Source organism: Sinohyriopsis cumingii, chromosome 17 (assembly GCF_028554795.1).
Source record: "Sinohyriopsis cumingii isolate HCF-2022 chromosome 17, ASM2855479v2, whole genome shotgun sequence".
NCBI lineage: Eukaryota > Metazoa > Mollusca > Bivalvia > Unionida > Unionidae > Sinohyriopsis > Sinohyriopsis cumingii.
In genome coordinates, this window is record NC_142977.1 from 21,606,980 (window position 1) to 21,620,378 (window position 13,399).

At 37.0% G+C, this 13,399-nt stretch overlaps 1 protein-coding gene across 1 annotated transcript in view; it reads left to right on the top strand.

The window, feature by feature from the left end:
- The first annotated feature begins 272 nt into the window (after positions 1 to 272).
- The window catches only part of LOC149777904 (uncharacterized), a 39,120-nt gene continuing 25,993 nt past the window's right edge, over positions 273 to 13,399 (top strand). The window contains exons 1-2 of the mRNA XM_089938998.1: positions 273 to 1,063; positions 9,235 to 9,294. Of these exons, the coding sequence (XP_089795124.1) occupies positions 733 to 1,063; positions 9,235 to 9,294 (391 nt within the window). The 5' untranslated portion in view covers positions 273 to 732. The remainder of the gene's footprint in view (positions 1,064 to 9,234; positions 9,295 to 13,399) is intronic.

A 13,399-nucleotide genomic window follows, 5' to 3' on the forward strand; every position in this document is an offset into this window, starting at 1 on the left:
ATTTGTAAAAATACCTACGTCGCCGATTTGCTGGTTAACCTTGAACACAAGATAACGACTGCTATAGTTTAAATCGAAAGTATTAGTAAAGATCGCATTGTGTCACTAACAAACAGAATATTAAAGGAATAAATGTGCCACGGTTAGATTAACGAGATATCTCCATACGAGGCCATTTGTTTTGGTCACGTGACAATATGGCGTCGGCGTTCACCTGACTTAGTATAGCCGAATGCAACGCAGAGAGCATACTAAGAAGGGAACTAGACTACTGTTTAGAATGAACGTTTCTCTGACTATCGAAATGTAACCGAAACGTTCTTTCTAAGCAAAACGTTTAACGCCAAGGAGCGAATCGGATTAAATCCCAACACTCATAATTCCCCAAGAGGACCTCATTAAATAACGTGGACTTAAAAATAGATAACTAGAGGTCTGTGAAATATGACACACAAGAAACAGTGGGCTAGGTAACAATAAATACATGCATGCGTTCGGTGTATAACGGATACCGCTGCTTCAAATGAGAGGCATTATCAAGTTTTACCCTTATCATAGACGTTGAATGAGTTATTATTACAGTTTCAAGAAACACTGATTCGATAAATTCAACCAGTCGCCTTTAACATATCACAATTCAAACAATGAGAGTGCGTGTGGGTACATGCTTGTATCGCAAATAGTGTGAAGGACAATACGTAAAACAGTGTACTTTCGTCCGGGTTGTGCAGTATGGCGTTGGTACCACTTCACATCAGACAAAAACATAATAAACTCCTGGTACACCTTTGTGATCTCATGTACATCGATGGTCAGAGTTACAAAAATTTTGTTGGTTACCTGCACAATGCTGCCTTACCCGCGGGACGACTGTTGCGCGTTAAGGAAGAGCCAATGGAGGTGTTCCATTTGATGGAAGAAAGAGGAATATTGAAGGAGGGTGACTATAGCGCACTGGAGGAAGCACTAGATGCCAGTGGTTATAAGCAGGCTTTGGACCTCGTCAAGAAAGTCGGGTCGGAAATAACAAAGCAGATAGAAGGGCAGTGGTCCAGCACTATCGGTTGGTGTTCTGAATATCATGTTTCATGCATGCTCTCTCTCTCTCTCTCTCTCTCTCTCAGTATCTGTAGCTACAGCGTAAGGCGAAGTGTAACGGTTTGAAATACCAGTCGTACAAGTTTTTCTACGCATATTTGTACAAACACCCACATACATACTCTCCATCAGACAGACAGAGAAAGAGACAAACATATAGGCCTACCTTGACATACGTACACTCACAGTACTGAATATACTGCATTGAATTGCAACAGTTATACGTTGATTTTGCTAACTCGTACTTTTTTAATCAAATCAATGCCATTAACATATTTCACATTCATCCATGCTGTCATGTTTAACTGGATTCGCCAGAATTTTGTATCACCACCGAGCTGATCATTGTAATATCATGATATAATTTGTATAGTCATTTAGAAGTTGAACGCCAACTGGTTTGCATGTTTGTTGTTTGTCTGACATACATGTATCATGTTAAATTCCTTTCCTTTCCTGACTAGTCTAACTGTGGTTGGCCAGTTTAATGTGTTAAACTGTGCTAATGGACAAAGGTAACATGTATTTTGCTTTGTTTTTTGCATTATTATCTTTATTATTATTATTATTATTATTATTATTATTATCCAATCGTATAATTATTATATATGTAATGTTGAGATATCGAATTATATCAGTGGGAGTAAAATTATATCGCCACAGTGGCAATATCATTTTTGGAACTACTTTCTTTATCCATATATGAAGAACATTTGTCCTTTTGTATGTCCTTCAAACGTGTATTTCATTACTGAAGCCAATTTGTTGTTGTTGTTCTCTCTCTCTGTACATCATGATGGATATATCTTTAAATGTGTAAGGCTATTGACCCTCTACTATATATTTATGTAATCAAACGAAAGGAGCAATTTAGGATGCATACAAATCAACCCTTAGCAACATGAAGCAGGCTTCACGTATTAATATTTTTATACTTGGTTTTACTTATGAATCAAGGAAATTGTCAATGAATGAACTTACATGACTTGTTTCTATTCGACATTCTGTTTCTCCAATGCGTATAGACACATTACATTGAAAGACATGTGGTACACATTGCTAAGAAAAACGCTTGATTATGTATTGTATAGCAACGTTTAAGTCATCACGTTCATAATAATGTCAGAAAACGACAGAGAAATCAGGCATGGATTTGTGTTGAATGCAGGCCTAAAAATTAAACAATCGAAATTTGTGTAAGGCCTCTGTTACCGGAATAGGCCACAGACCTGCCAACATTCAAAATTAATGCTTGAATGAAAATATAAACAAACATACCAGCCACAATCTTTATAAGGAAACTCTGTCAATTGCATCTGATGTTTAATGAAGTTACTCTCTGAAATCTCTGGAGCGTTGTAATATTGCTATTAATACAGCCACTCCAGCAATGTTCATCAATCTATGCAAGAAGATTGTTAATAAAAATACAAATGTCTTCAACTTCGCATGAAAACATTCCTTAATTTGACAAAAGGCACAAAATGAAGAAAATATAAATTTGTTAAAAGTCGCTGTCCTAAAATTATTACAAAATTTTGGAACTTTAATTTTAGTCGCGTTGACACTGGATGGAGAAACAAATCTATGCAAATCGAATGATTCTGTCTTTATAAATATACAATTAAAATAAACTCCACGTTGTTTGAAATATATATATATATATATATATATATATATATATATATATATATATATATATATATATATATATATATATATATATAATGTAATAATTCATTCCTGAAGTAGAAACATTTTGCGTTGTTACTTGTGGTTTCGTGTTTCGACTTCACTGGTGAAGTACTTCTTTACATCAGCTATAAGCATGTAGGCATCCTCTATTTATATAATGGTTTTAGTTTAATTTTGTGTTGTAAATGCTATCATTTTGAAAATATAAATTAAATCTTTTACACTTGACGTTGTTCTACCACAGGCTTTAAAAACCAATTGTTATCTGAATTCAGAATCTTATGGGCTCAAGTCTGTCTCACTTAATCTTGTGATGCACGTATGTCGCCATAGCTTAGCAATTCATATATTAGAGTTTTTTTACCGCATGGCGATATGGATCAAATAATATAAATATTTATGTTCATTGCATATTTACTTATTTTTAACAATTTTTTTGCGGGGTGGGGGGTAAGTTATCGGGGGTTCAATATTGCTAGTATTTTAGTTTTGTCTCTTGGGGTAGTATTTATTTTTCAAATATGAAAAGAAGATATTTTTGCCTCGCCAGGAAGCATACTGTCTAAAATATCCGTATCATACTGTCTAAAATATACGTAGCATACTGTCTAAAATATACCTAGCATAAATATACGTAGCATACTGTCTAAAATATACGTATCATACTATCTAAAATATACGTGTCATACTGTCTAAAATATCCTTATCATACTGCCTAAAATATACGTAGCATACTGTCTAAAATATACGTGTCATACTGTCTAAAATATCCGTATCATACTGTCTAAGATATACGTATCATACTCTCTAAAATATACGTGTCATACTGTCTAAAATATCCGTATCATACTGTCTAAAATATACGTGTCATACTGTCTAAAATATCCGTATCATACTGTCTAAAATATACGTGTCATACTGTCTAAAATATCCGTATCATACTGCCTAAAATATACGTAGCATACTGTCTAAAATATACGTGTCATACTGTCTAAAATATCCGTATCATGCTGTCTAAGATATACGTATCATACTGTCTAAAATATCCGTATCATACTGGTTAAAATATACGTAGCATACTGTCTAAAATATAAGTATCATACTGTCTAAAATATCCGTATGATACTGTCTAAAATATACGTAGCATACTGTCTAAAATATACGTAGCATGGGAGCTAGAGTACTTGTCTTTGAAAAATTAGTTTTGTCTTGCTGGAATGTTTTTTTTTTAAAACTGTAATAAAGCCGTTTGTGGGTGTCTTCTAAATAAGGTCCTATCAGTACCACTGTGGAACACTTTCAAGCTGAGTAATGTGACAAGACAACATCCACTCTGTGAGAAAGATTTTTGTTGTTGTTGTAAATTTGAACAAATCGAAGAAATTGTATCAGTATGTTCCACTAAAGACAGTTCTCATTTTTGTTTTTGGACGGAATACCGCTGTTGTCGCAATTTTGTTGATGACATTTAATTTTTCTTTATCATTTATTTCCTATTTCTTGCACAAAATTTTAACATATTTACTTTCTAGTTTTATTGTGCAGTTCTTCATATGCTTATTTGGAAGGTTTTATTTTGCTGGTTTTTCTTCTTTTTTTTTTCTTTTTTTTTTTTTTTTTGTCGCTGTAAAGTTGTATGTGTACATGCTTAGAACTTTGCTTTAAATTGATACCATATATCCTGAATTGTACTAACATGCCTTTATAATCATGCCTTACGTCATTCACTCCTCCTCTTGCATTCATAAAACTCCTCCATTGATCGCCATGTGGAAGGTACAGTGAACTGATATAGTGGCTAAATGTGACATTTGTATTTTGTTTAACTGAGTTAAAAGCGAGGCCGCCGTAACTTGGTAGGGCATGGATCTCGTAATACAGGTGTCGAGGGTTTGATAGCCACCGAGGACTATCTTGGTCGGCTGTCTCGCTGTGTCCTTGAGAAAGGCACTAAGCTCAGTGGGAATCTGTTTTCGAAACATCAGAGCGTTCACATTTACATAAATTCAGAATAAAAGCCTTGCTGAACGGAGCGGCCCAAAATAAATATATTTCCAAAATCTTACTTGCAAAACGAATAATTTAAAAAAAAATAATATGCAACCAAAATAGCAATCTTCCCAACCCCAGCTCAACTCATTCTTCCGCCCAATATCACTTCAAATTATGTTTTAAAAATCTCTTTCCTCTCATAAGTCAACATTTAAAAGTTCTTTTTATGGACAGGCGTCATGTATATAAATGTTGGAAACGATAGTGAAATTAAGAAACGAGAAGTAAAAATCCCGTATTTTATACAAGTGTCTACTGTTATGCACGCAGAAAGCTTAATTCCAAAACGTGAACCGGATTAAGTCTAAACATTAATTATTCTCCCGGAGGGCCCCATTCAACGGTTACGTACATTTAAATAGTGAACACAAAGTCTGTCAAATCAGAGCTCTGACCTTGCAAAAGAAAAATTCTACATGTATGCCCCCAATGTGGATCAGATTTCGCGACTTCAAAGATACATCGACACGTTTCGCTAATTCAAAACAGATAAATTATTAAAATTCTAAAGTACTGACTCGATACATTCAACCATTTGCCATTCAAACGTAAATCAGAAAAAATTCAAACAGTTTGAGTACAAGGGTGTACATGCAGTTATTGTACTTAACGTGAGTAGAGATTAAGGCGTCAGAAGAACCGCGTAAGGTGCATAGCGACCACTACATAGAACTTTGTGGTATTATGAACTCCAATGATCAGGTGATACAAATTATATATATATATATATATATATATATATATATATATATATATATATATATATATATATATATATATATATATATATATATAATGCAAATAAGACTATCATTTAGGCTAAAGAATTTTCTTAATTTGTACTCTACGGAGATTCGAAGCCAGGTCCGCGGGTAAACGGCACACATTACCTTGCCTGCACACACCAGTCCATGATGCATCACAACTAAGCACACAGGGGCCCCGAGTGGCCGAGTGGTCTAAAGCGCCCTCCTTTACGGATCACTGCCATCTCACTTCTGTCAGCGTGGGTTCTAGTCTCCGTTTCGGCCAATGTGGGTATGTGAGAAAGCTTGCCATTAGTTTCTCGTGGGGCAGTGGTTCTTTCCGGGATTTTCACGGGTTCTTCCTCCACCATTAATACTGGCCGCCGTGTATAGCCTATCGTGTGTTGAAAAATGTCGTTAAACCCTGCAACAACAACAACAACAACAACTAAGCACACATTACCATAACATGTTGCAACCGAGTCAGCGTTATCTGCACTCGTGTGTAGCATGACGACCTTGTAAATAATTCTCATCTATCAAAACGGTCATTCCGGATTCCTATGTAATAAATCAAGGTGTATATGGGATTATTTATTGAGAATTATAAATATACATCAGACAGAACGGGAAGTATTATTCCTGGATTTTAATAAATTATATATATATATATATATATATATATATATATATATATATATATATATATATATATATATATATATATATATATATATATATATGTGTGTGTGTGTGTGTGTGTGTGTGTGTGTGTGTGATTTGGATTTTTAACGTAGCTTTATAAATTTTTCAGTCATGTCTGCAATGTGACAGTTTATAGTGATGTCTAGCACTCGGGCATCATGCCGCAGACATGTAGCATGATGTCCCACCCAGGCACATTATCCTGACACCAGGCCGACCAGTGCTAACACTAAAGTCTTAATGCTGAGCGCCAAGCGAGGCAGCTGTTAGTAACATTTTTGTAAGTCTTTGGTATGACTCGGCAGGGGATTGCACCCTCAACCTTCCGCATCCGAGGCGGACGCTCTAACCACTAGGCCGCCGGAGCGGTCCTCGATTCTATAAGAGAATGCTTGATAATAGGCAGAATTAATATTTAATACAAATAATACTACATACAGGTTGGATATTTTTTGGTCTTGGTGTATACTTATAATTCTCTGTAGATCTCAGCCAATAGAGGAGTGGGCCGATAACGAACACAGTCCATTACAGATTCGGCCCATACAAATTATATTAAGAAATTTATCCAGGGTCCATTACCGAGTAGACAAACAACAAAGTGGGCCTAAGCATTGATATTGTATGGCAGCGTTATTGAACAAGACAAATTTAATTGAAACGTGCTATTTGCTATCTAGTTAGTTTGTGGTTAATTATTATGCATATTTTACAGGTATGATTAACAGTGAGGGGATCAGTAACCTTCATTTTTAAATGGGCATATATATATATATATATATATATATATATATATATATATATATATATATATATATATATATATATATAATATTATCATACAGCTTTGAGGTTTGTTAAGTCTTAGTTCAAACTCGGGTCCACGGATAAACGGCACCCATCGCTATGCCTGCACGCACCAGTCCGTATACAAACACGACTAAGTACACATCACCAGGAAGTGATGGCACAAGGTCAATACTATATGCGCTCGTGCATGAATATAAAATTTAGAAATGTTTGCTTTGTATGTTTGTTATCTTTTTTATTTTAATAAATTATATATTTGACTCATTTAACATAATGGTCTCACAATTACAGATACGTCTAAAACTTAAAATAATGTAAAATATTTACTGTTGATACAAAATATGTTACATACGCGGCTGGGAAGTGCGACTGTAATTAGATTACACTTGGCAACACCTGTTTACAATCACAGGTAGTAGAGTACACAGGTAATAAGTTAAATTGACAATTAACATTGGCAGGACAGTGGCAGTTTCAAAATGTTAATTATGAAGTATCTAATTTAGTTAATCTGGGATTATGATTATTTTTCGACTATATTCCTCTTTCCAAATAAATGACAGTTGAAAGAAACGAATGCAGAATTAAACGGCCGTTTAACAATGAACATCACATCCACGTTATGATAATATAATTCGCTGACCGAAAGGTCGATCATATTTTTATTATGTGGATGGAGTACGTTATGGGTCGAGAACGTTAATGGACCGACTCGGTCATGGGACAAATAGTCTGGGAACTTTATCTATCTATCTATCTATCTATCTATTCTATTATATTCTATTCTATTATATCTGTCTGTCTGTCTCTAAGTCTGCCTGTGTTTGTCAATGCAGTCTTTCATCGATTCATTTAATGTATTCATACGCGCATGCATACCAACCTGATTTTACTTATAGCCACACTCACATAGACGCTTGTACATACAATGCATTCATCCATAGATTCACCGACTTGTTATATATCAATCCATTGATTACCTTTCTACATAACCAGTCGAGCTATTTATCCAGGTAAAACTCGACACTTAGTGGTTATAATCCAGGATTATACACCGAAACGATCCCGTAAAGGTAAAAATATACCATAATACCAAGACTTAAAAAGTGCAATAGATCAGAGAAAAGAAACTGAATGAAGGTAACAATATACTGCAATCCCAAAGACGAGTAATAAATTGACCCTTTACTGTCACAACAAAGCTCGTTCCGAAAAAAATATGAAGATATCATTTTGTAACTTACAAATGACCTACACAGAAACTATCAGAGTAAATTTATGAAAAGACACTACTGAGAAATAATTGGAATAATATGCTTTACAATGAGAAGAGTAGACAAGTAACGGTGCAAATACATATAAACCACCTACTCTAAAAAGGCGGGTCTGTAAGATTTGGATTTTTAACGTAGATTTAACATTTTTTTCAGTCATATCGCTACGGTGTCTGCAGTGTGGCACTTTATAGTGATGTATGCCACTGTGACATCATGCCGCAGACATGTAGCATGATGTCCAACCCAGTCACATTATCCTGACACCAGTCCGAACAGCCCTAACACTAACCTCTTAATGCTTCGCGCCGAGCGAGGCAACTGGTAGTACCATTTTTTAAATTCTTTGATGTGACTCGGCCGGGTTTCGATTCATCGGCCTCCCGCATCCGAGGCGGAGGTTCTAACCACTAGGCCACCAGAGTTGTCTATTCTAAAATAAATACGATAACATAACTGCCATAAGCAGACGATAAATATATTCTTGATCTTATCTGGCACAATTTTTGTCTGCACTAGAATTGTCCGCCTGCATGAAAGAATCATGCATTATCCACAGCACAGTAAAAACGTCTTTTAAAGATCGTTGGTATTAAGTACAAACTAGCCCTTCCACGACCATGTCGATCACTTTGCTGTATAAATAATCCTTCACTAAACAACTACCATTCTTTATAAGCCACTTTTCTCACTTCAACGACGTTGCTACTAAGACATATTTACGTGTAAAGGGAAATATACATGGACATATAGTATGCATTTCCGTGCATAGAAAAAATCATATTGCCAAATTATCTGAAACGTTGGAATGTTACACATTATTATTATCATTATTATTATTATTATTATTACAGCGATCCAAGAGACTAGCACTGTGTGTGATGACTATTCTTCTAATGAGAAACGAAAAATTCGTAAGTACTGAATATATAATAGAGGGGTTTATATATGCGATTGATGTTGTGTGTACATATAGGCTTCCCATTGACGTTGTTGTTGTTGTAGGGTTTAACGCAATTTTCCAGCACACGATAGACTATACATGGCGCTCAGTATTAATGGTGGAGGTAGAACCCGGGAAAACCCCGGAAAGAACCTGTGACCTACGAGTAGCCACTGGCAAGCTTCTCACATACCAACATTGGCCGAATTGGTGACTCGAACCCACGCAGACAGAGGTGAGATGGCAGTGATCCGTAACGGAGAGCGTTTTTGACCACTCGGCCCAACGTGCCCCTCCCATTCACGTAAACTCTACGTACACGGTGCGTAAACCGGTTTAGGAAATTGATTTCATGTACTTTACCTTCAGATTTCAAATAGTCATTAACGAAAACAGGTTGGGACTTTAATGATGCCACCATTTAAATACAGAAATGAGAGAGAGAGAGAGAGAGAGAGAGAGAGAGAGTATTATTTCAACTGTTTAGTTTTCGAGCAATAGTTTCAAAGAATTTAAGGTCAAAGTTACCAAACTGTTTAGACTCAACCAAATCCTCCCTGACTGAAATAATAACAAATAATAGGGGCACGAACCAATGATATGTCTAATATCAATCTATTAACTCATTCCTAAACCACCAAAAGCACATATGTTATTTATTCAAAAATCCTTGCAAGATGACGCCTTCAAACCTAAGAATACTTGGATGAAATTACTCTGTCCAATGAAGCTACTAAAATGAGGGTCCATTCACTCCTCGCCCACCTCGGACACTGAAATAAGAGTACGTGGTTCAGTTTCCACTCTTATGTATAACCAAAATCCCCGAAGTGCGTACTTGAGCGGTACGATGGTGTCGTGGTGTGCTGGCTCTATTCCCATCCAGACTAACTTATTAATGCAATCATATAACAACAGTAGGGCACCACATATGTGCATATATAGTTATAACGTGTGGGTCATGGACACAAAGCTAGCTGAGGTAGAGGTTAGAATTGGGGTAGGAGTCACGGGGAGTACACAAATTTAGCATGTTTGGTAACACTGTTTTAAGCTTGAAAGTGTAGGTACACAATTTCAAAACCCATCTGAAATTGTACGTCCGTCGACGACCTTGATACAAGTTTAGGAGGGGAGAATGTAGCTCGATGTTCTCTGCACCTTAGCTCCACAGAATCCTTTTGATTCCAATAGCTGACTTCAACGAGTAAAATTGCATGTCGCGCTTGCTCTGGTTACGGTATATTGTGGCTACCATATAGAGTGTGGTGTCTTGGATGTCCTGAAATGATGTTTTTACAAGAGAGATTGCCAGTCATCTTCAAATATAGTGTGAGCCAAAACCGTGGTCAAGCCTGTGGCATGATGCTGAACCTGGATGGCAAGCTTTGACCGACTACGACATTGACAGTTGTAAAAGGTTCGGGCATCAAAGTCTTGGACATGGGTATTGCCAACCTGCTGACGCGTTCGAGCAACGCTTTCACATCCTTCACGCCGCCAGCGACAGCGAGGGCTAGCATTGCTTCTCCTTCCTCAAATACGGCTGTGGCCTTGTTCGCATTAATGAGACGAAAACCGGCGGGATTGTAGGCGTCAAAATGCAGTGCTGCCGCAGCAGCCGATGCTGATATGAATATGACTTGCATAATATCACTTAGCCACTACTATAGTGTACACGATATCCATTGATTTACACTCATATGATATAGTTCGTGTTTCCTATTGCTGGCAACGATTGTCCACGCTAATGATGGCCTTATCAGTGCGGAAATTTATAAATTTAAATCGGAGGACGGTCGCGGACATAACGCCAGCGGTAAGCATCTCCTTGAAGATTGTAAGTAGGTTGCAATTTTGGATGGCAAACATAACGAGCAGTATATTGATGTTGGACGTTTTGCAGGGAGAGATGATGATGCGAATGTTAAGATCCGTCCGATACTCTTTTCTAGGGTAGAGCTATAGAACATGTATCCAAGAATGGAATAGTGCTTGAATTGATGTCGTCGAATGGAGAACAAAACAAATATAGTCGTGGGGATTTGCACTATACCTGGCGGGACGCTCTAGCTCTAGCTTAAAATGGCATTCGCGTGGTCGATCCAGCCGGGCTATTGCAACAGCTTGCACAGGCTTGCCTAGATGACCCAGTAGGCTACAAGACTGGTACATATCACTGAGGAAATGGTTGGACATTGGCAAAAATGGTAATTTTGCTTACTCATCGGATTTGTAATTTGTTGCCAGATGTTCCGTTTAATGGCATATGTCTCGTAGTAGACCTTTAGCACATTTAGAATTATCCAGGTGGTGGCATTGTCTGCGGAATGAAACACAAACGTATTATTGGCCGAAAAGATACCGTAAGGCCCGAATATACTGTTGGACCAGATACAAGTAGACTCAGAGAGACAGCAGGGCAATATCGAGGTCCTGCGCTTTGAGGGCCACAGATGGCATTGGAAAGATGAAATTAGACACCGGCTTCTTTGGGCACCCTGACACCTTATTTGGAATGAAGACACACGCCCTTGATTTGTACGCTAATGGATCGAAACCTTCTCATATGTTGTCTACTTTAGTATTTTTGCTGTTGTTCTATTTATTTTGCTACTCGGAGCCGCTTTCCTAATATTTCCATATGCCTCTCAAATCACCCATTAAGAACAATCGTCTTGCAAATACCTTGCGGTCGTCTGGTTGTCTTTCAACGGTAACACCATCATTTGTGCATTATTATGTATCAACGTGTAACAACTAGCTGTATACTATCATGGTTAAACTGTCGCCGTTGCTCACAAAATGTATTAGACATTGTAAGCATGGTTTGCTTGAGCTTGAGTAGCTAAAAACTGTGATATTCGAACAACCTTTCCAAAGCAGAGACCTATTCATCCTTTCTTTCGCGTTGACCATTGTTGGACTTGTGAAGATTTTCCTAAATGACTTTGAATTCCGTCATTATTCAGATCTTGTCCCTCGCTATAGTTATTGTTGTAAACGTCATGATGATTGTTCGTAAAATATTGCAGGGTTTTACAAGTCGTTACAATACATTGCAAGATTTCAGTTGACCAGCGTCTTATCAAGGCTTCCAGAACTTGACATTACTTTTGCTGGCAATGTCTCTGTAAGCGAAGCTATTGGGGATATAAGTAGCCTTTTCAAAGTAACAATTTAATTTTATGCCCGCTAATGCAGGCGGAACACTATATATCATTTACGTTCGGCAGGTTCTAACAGCCGACTCGACCAACAGTAGCCCAGGCATTTTCTCATAAAATCTTGGGAATCAGGGGCCAGGTCTCCTCGTAAACGTTTAGGGCGTTAAAAAAGCCAGAGGTTTTTGTTGTTATAAAAATAGGTTTGGAGCGTGAGTGGGCCAAGTTATCTTCTTAACGAATTTCATTCAGTGGCCTAGGTTCGCTTTTCATATACAGTTTGGGCTCAGTGGCCCAGTTTTGCAATGTTGCGAGTAAAGGTTGCATAGCTCGCTAGCATTTAAGAATAATTGTAATAGCGAGTTTTGTGGGGTGGTCAGAGGCTATGGGCAAAAGCAAAACGTTTGAGGTAAAGGTCAAAAGACTTATGACAACGATGTTTATATTTCGGTACAGGCTGTGTCATAATTTATTGTTTGAGGATAGGGTGGGAGTGGATGTAGTGAAGCAGGGTTCTTCTAAATATGTAGGTTTACAAGCCGTTTATAATCGATGGAATATGTTTAAATGCAGAAATATCTGGCTAGATTCTTCAGGAGTTAAGTTTTCTATGATACTCGTCTTTTCAAAAACTGCTTTTTATATACCAATGCGTGATTATAGGTTTAAGGAACTTTAATTTAAAATTGATCATAATTTTGATCTTATTTGCACTAGTTTTGTCACCACTATAATTGTCCATCTTCGTAAAGGAATCATGCATTGTTAATAACGCCAAATTCCTTAAATATTACCAATATTAACCACTATCGTGTCGTACACATAGGCCTTTCCACGACCCCGTAAGCCATTTAAAATATTCCTCCTTTAAAATAAAGTTTCTTTAGAGGATACTTTTCATAGTTCCATTAT